Raw genomic sequence first — 5,356 nt, forward strand, 5'->3', positions numbered from 1 at the left:
AATATACAAAAAAAAAATCATATATTCATATTTCATGGCAGCATAGAAACCAGTTCATTATAAAGTAAGTTTCAACAAATGTAACCTCACTTTCTGCTACATTTTCATGTTTTCTAGCAATTTCTAAGATCACCTTTTCAAAAGTAGCACATTGAGCCAGGGCTGTGTCACTGACACTCAAAGCATGGGGAGCTCCACTTGCCACCAGTGGAAGGCACAGATTATTACTGCTATATCAGTGGCATGAGAAAATGAAGTATACAAACATTGGGTACAAACAAGAATTTAAAGGACAATGAAAGGTTAACATAAATTAAAAGTAAGTCTAAAGGCATTCTTTTTAAGTACTTACTGCATATCTAAATTCCCAGATCCCTGCTTGCTTCTCTGAGATATGGTGCTGGCAGCCTACAGCAGTGTGAAGACTACAGTGACATCACTGAAATCTCTCTCCCCTTCCTGTAGGTGCCAGTGGCAGCCTTCCTATTCTCTGAGCATGTGTGTAACTTGATCCTGTCTCCTGTTCTGAGCTACACATGCCCACCAGCCAATCAGAAGCAGATCTGGCAGAGGGGAGGGGGGGAGGGAATGAAACACATGTGCAGTATGAAGCAAGGAGGGAAAGGAAGGGAGAATACCTTTTTAGAGATGGCTGCCTGTTCTAGAAAATGTGAAGTGTAAATATTTGATTAGGTGAGCCCAAAGTGTGGCGTTTTTACTAAACAATAGGACGACTATTGGGCAGTATGCTTTTTAAATTTTGACTTGCATTCTCCTTTAAGTATGGGGGATATCAGTTTACATGGAGGTAAAAGTGCAGAAACACCAGGTATTGAGAATGCCATTAATATATTTGCATATCACGGGCACATGGTCTACCAAAACTTGGGACGCACACCATATTGTCCATTCAGATGAGCTTTTTGGTCAGAACGGATACCATTCAAGATTGTCCATTCTAGGCTGGAGTAAGTGAACCACTAGGGCTGTCTATGACCAGAGGTATGAAGGCAGGATGTGGCCCTCCAAGGTATTATACGTGAGCCCCAGCCTTCCCCAAGCATGCCATAGACAAATTTGTAATACATCCAATACCTCATCCCAATCATAAAGTAGGGCACAGGGAGCATTGTGGTTTGTTAAAAGAAATTCACAATTGTATAAAGGAATTATTTTAGCCACACAAGCATAAAAAAAGTTCTTGAGATGCAAAATAAGGACTGTGATTTACAATTTGTTAGCCCTATATGGAGTAAAACTCGGCATCCAAAACCAGAAATGTAAAAATGGGCACCTACTTTGAGGCCACTGAAAAAATCAAAGGTGTTGCTGATAGGGATGCACAGAATCCATGCTCCTGGCCGAACCGAATACTTATGTGACTTTATGTGACAAACTCGCGCAGCCACTCTAACCCTTCTGTATTGACATTTACATGTGCAAATTAGGATTCGGTTCAGTATCCGGCCAAATCTTTTACAAAGGATTCGGCCGAATCCAAAAATAGCGGATTTGGTGCATCCCTAGGTGCTGATCAACATGTTAACTCAGATTAATGAGTTTCATATTCCTGGTACTAAACATTATGCTTCACTGGCCACTTACCACTAACAATTTATCAGTGTAATACACACAGATATTGTGCATACTGAGATTACATTACCCAAACCGAGTTGTACCCAACATGAGGAAACGGTTTGGAATCTATATAGGTGCAGCATAACTAAAATAAATATTAGAATCCCAAAATAAAACATGCAAAACTGTGTTTTATATTTATATTAAAAGGGGCATTTAGAAGCAGGTTTTATCTCCTATTTATTGTTCCACAGATAGCAAAGCATGAGGTGTTACTTCCCCGCATAACTGAATTAATATATGAGCGGGGCAACTGAACTCATTTAATATATACATTTTAATACACAGCATAGAAATAAAATGTCTGTGTGCAAAATGCCTGCATATGGCATAGGAAATGCGTTAAAGAACCTGATAATGTGGATAAAAATGACACTATTCCTACATATTAAACTACTGTATAATACACAAATTGTAATGATGCTTGTGGCGGGCCTCTGTTTTTGGAGACACTTCCATACTTTAAGAAAGTGGCAAATCCACAAAGTCACAAACGGAAAGGTTTTAATATTGCAATACTATTAAAATATGACATTGTATCTAAAACATTTTCTTTATAAGAAAACAAAAAGGAAGAAAAACAAATACACAGGGCGAACCTAAACTACCTCGACCGTCTGTCCTTTTTTGTTTTATCTGTGTTTTTGTTCATAGTCTTTTCATTGTCTCCTCTGCAGTCAGGACAATACCATTTGCCCTTTGGTTTGTAGGTAAGTCCAACACAAGAGAAATGGAACCACTCTATGGTGCACTCGTCATTATCACATCCTATCATCTCACCATAAGACACCTGATTGCACAGACAGTACGTGGGCTCGTTGGGGTCAATTGCAAAAGGTATAGGGGATGCCTCTCTTTCTTGCTTGGCTTTGGAACGTTTTTTCTTTTTGGACGACTTTGATTTCTTTTCTTTTGGTGGCTGCTCTTCGATGTCATCCATCCCATTGACCATGTGACATAACTCCCGGCTCTCGCTGTTGCGCTGCCTGCGAGGTCTACGTGTAGACCTTTCAGATGCATTTGATTCAACTTTAGATTTTTCCACAGACTTTTCACTCTCTTCTTGATCAAAGAAGCCTTGGCAGAGAGATTCCATTTGCTTCGTCCTGTTCTCTATCAACTCAAACACTTGGGTAACTAGCTGTATTTTATCATCGCCAAGCTCCTGGGTCACAATGAGGGCTCTCTGAAGCTGCTGCAAGAGTCGCTTTTTCTGATTAGCATCAGTTTCATTTGAATGTTTTTCAAAAACATCATCAACTTCTTTTAGAGCTTCTGGAAACAGAACCAAAAAAGTTATGTAGTTAATATTAAGGGTGAGCTGCAAATCTGCATTACCTGCTGCAGGCTAGTCCTGTGCTCTGGCAAGTTCAGCAGCTGTACCATAGCTAGTACCAGAGGCAACTGTCCCTCAACATTAGCAGAACCTCAATAAGTTGTGGGCAGTCTGGAAAACTGCAGGGGCTGCACACCTCATCTCTGTCACAGAGCTGGCACTGCCAACCCCAGCCTTCAGTGAACACAAATCAAACGAGCAGATTGTTAGGGATGTAGCTAAAGAAAGAGCAGGCTGGTGAACATAGGCCTACATTGCGACTACTGTAAAGCAAGCGCTGAGAACTCATCGAGATTTTACGATTTAAGCAAGTGACATGATCTGATGCATTCCAGCCAGTGTCTCCCCGACACCAAGCCCTTGTATGTAGCACCCCCAAACCAACTCCTTGCGCATATCCAGTGCACCCCCCATTTGTCTAACAAGCCAAACGCAGCTCCTCTAACTGGCCACAGCCTGTTACAGCCCGCCCCCCGCGGCCCCGCCTCCATTCTTGTTAAAAGCCGAGACCAGTAGCGCCTCCCCCTCTTTCTCTATCCAGTCTTTGCGCCAGCCCGCTATCCGTGTCCCTACCCACTGCGCCTCGCTCCTCCCATCTAGTCAGGCTCCTCCCTTCCCAGCCTTGTTGCTTCCACTGTGACTGGCACCTCCCCTCCTCCCTCTCGCCCCGCCCACTAGCCATTAATATAACCTCCCTGTCTTATGCTTCTTCGCCACCGCCCATTACAATATCGGGCCCCTGCTCACCCAATGAGAACAGACTCATTTGTACAACTATAACTCTCAGTAGCCATTTGAAAGCGCAGTATAGCAAACAGCTTAGAACCATTTATCTGCGCTGCCTGTTCCCTACCCTTAGCTCGTATGTGCCTTATAAGCCCGTCTATTCATAGAAACCCTCTCCTCCCCTATGCGGCCCTTCTTTCTGATTTCCGCCTATACCAGAAGTGGCCGCCCCCGGATATGACGTTGAGTCCGCTCCCTCCCCCCCACCGATCACTGACAGCGCCGAGCGCTTCCCCACTGTAAGCCCCAACCCCACACATTACAGCACAAAACTCCCCAGCCCGCCTGTTACAATGGCACATATACGCCGCAACCGTCCCACAGGGAGATAACGGCCTTCCAGAAGTTATAGAACTACAACTCCCAGCATCCCCCGTAAATCTAGCCACCGCTGGGAGAATGTAGTTGTTTTAACATCTGAAGGGCCGCAGGTTGGCTTGCCTGCTAGCTGCAAGGGGCTCCCTGGACAGTTGGGTTATAAAATCTACACGACAAACAAACTGTTGCTTACCTACAGCTCCCATCAGCCCCGAACTGCCAAAGGCTGGGTGTCGATGGGATGTAGTTCGGCGAGATCTAACTTGAAAGCTCGCTACACAGGGGAGAGGGGTGCCGCCACGTGTAGGGGACCCCGACAGTACACTTTGGGGGGCTAATAACCCAGAAGCCCTCGCTGCGCCCGCCTGCCCTACTAGCACAGCCCGAATCTGCTTGCGGAGGGCCGATAGGAACAGTCACTGCCCCCCTCTAGCATGACGGGATCATCCCTTCCCCCTACAACACTGACAAGCAACTCACCCCGGTACTGGCTATCGATCTCCCGTAGCAAAGTGACGCTCCTCTGGATTTCCAACGGCAACGACTCCACGCACTCCAAGTACTCCTCCACATAGCTCACCAGCTGGCCGTCCTCCGCCGCCGAGCTCCCCGGGGAGTAGTGCAAGTGTTGCTGTTGTTGCCCTAACATAGTCCCCCAGCATAAGCATTCAGCACAGCACTAGCGGAGCAGCGGGACCGAGTAATACCGAAACACAAGCTGAGACTCCAAGCTCCCCCCACACTCGCACTGCTGAGGAGTTATCGAAGAGGAGGGGGCGGAGCTAGCACAGGAGGTTCCTGCCCCGGTAGTAACGTGCTAACTCCACTACTGCTCTCTCGCTCAGGCCGCATTCCAATTTGGAATCCAGCGGGCCGAGGCAGGACACTGCGCATGTGCGCCACTTCACCATATAAGGCTCTACGATTTATTTTGACCCCCATTTAATGGTGTTTGGATTTCCCGCATTTCACCCAGCCTGACGCTGATTGGACGTTCAAAGGAAGATAGGGAGGGGGAGCAGGTGGGATGTAAGCGGCAAGCCACGCCCCTTACTTCATTTTTTATTTTTACATTTCCTGTACCTAGCCCGGTAATCGTTTGCATATATTTGTGAAAAGCGGCTGCCGGGCCGCAGGTCCAGGCCTGGTGTGATTCCTACATATAGGGGTTCGGATGCACATTGTGTGGGGACGCTAGCTGTCACTTCCTGGTGTGGCCATGACTACCATGCCCGTGTGTGTATGGGGGTTGTTGAAGTAGTGATGGATGCTAATCCG

At 46.3% G+C, this 5,356-nt stretch overlaps 1 protein-coding gene across 1 annotated transcript; it reads right to left on the reverse strand.

Annotated features, from left to right (window-relative positions):
* Nucleotides 1–2,124: 2,124 nt before the first annotated feature.
* ing2 (inhibitor of growth family member 2) lies at nucleotides 2,125–4,755 on the reverse strand. The gene is made up of 2 exons (NM_001017044.2): nucleotides 4,559–4,755; nucleotides 2,125–2,913 (listed from the first exon to the last, which is right to left on the reverse strand). Exons 1-2 carry the CDS (start codon nucleotides 4,725–4,727, stop codon nucleotides 2,243–2,245), a joined length of 840 nt encoding a protein of 279 aa, NP_001017044.1. The 5' UTR covers nucleotides 4,728–4,755; the 3' UTR covers nucleotides 2,125–2,242.
* Between the last annotated feature and the right edge of the window lie 601 nt (nucleotides 4,756–5,356).

The sequence above is a fragment of the Xenopus tropicalis genome, chromosome 1, assembly GCF_000004195.4.
Source record: "Xenopus tropicalis strain Nigerian chromosome 1, UCB_Xtro_10.0, whole genome shotgun sequence".
Classification (NCBI taxonomy): Eukaryota; Metazoa; Chordata; class Amphibia; order Anura; family Pipidae; genus Xenopus; species Xenopus tropicalis.

Coding starts and splice junctions, on each gene's coding strand:
- ing2 (NM_001017044.2), bottom strand. CDS start 4,727: ATGTTAGGGCAACAACAGCAACACTTGCACTACTCCCCGGGGAGCTCG. Junction 2,914..4,558: donor GATCGATAGCCAGTACCGGG/GTGAGTTGCTTG, acceptor TTCTGTTTCCAG/AAGCTCTAAAAGAAGTTGAT.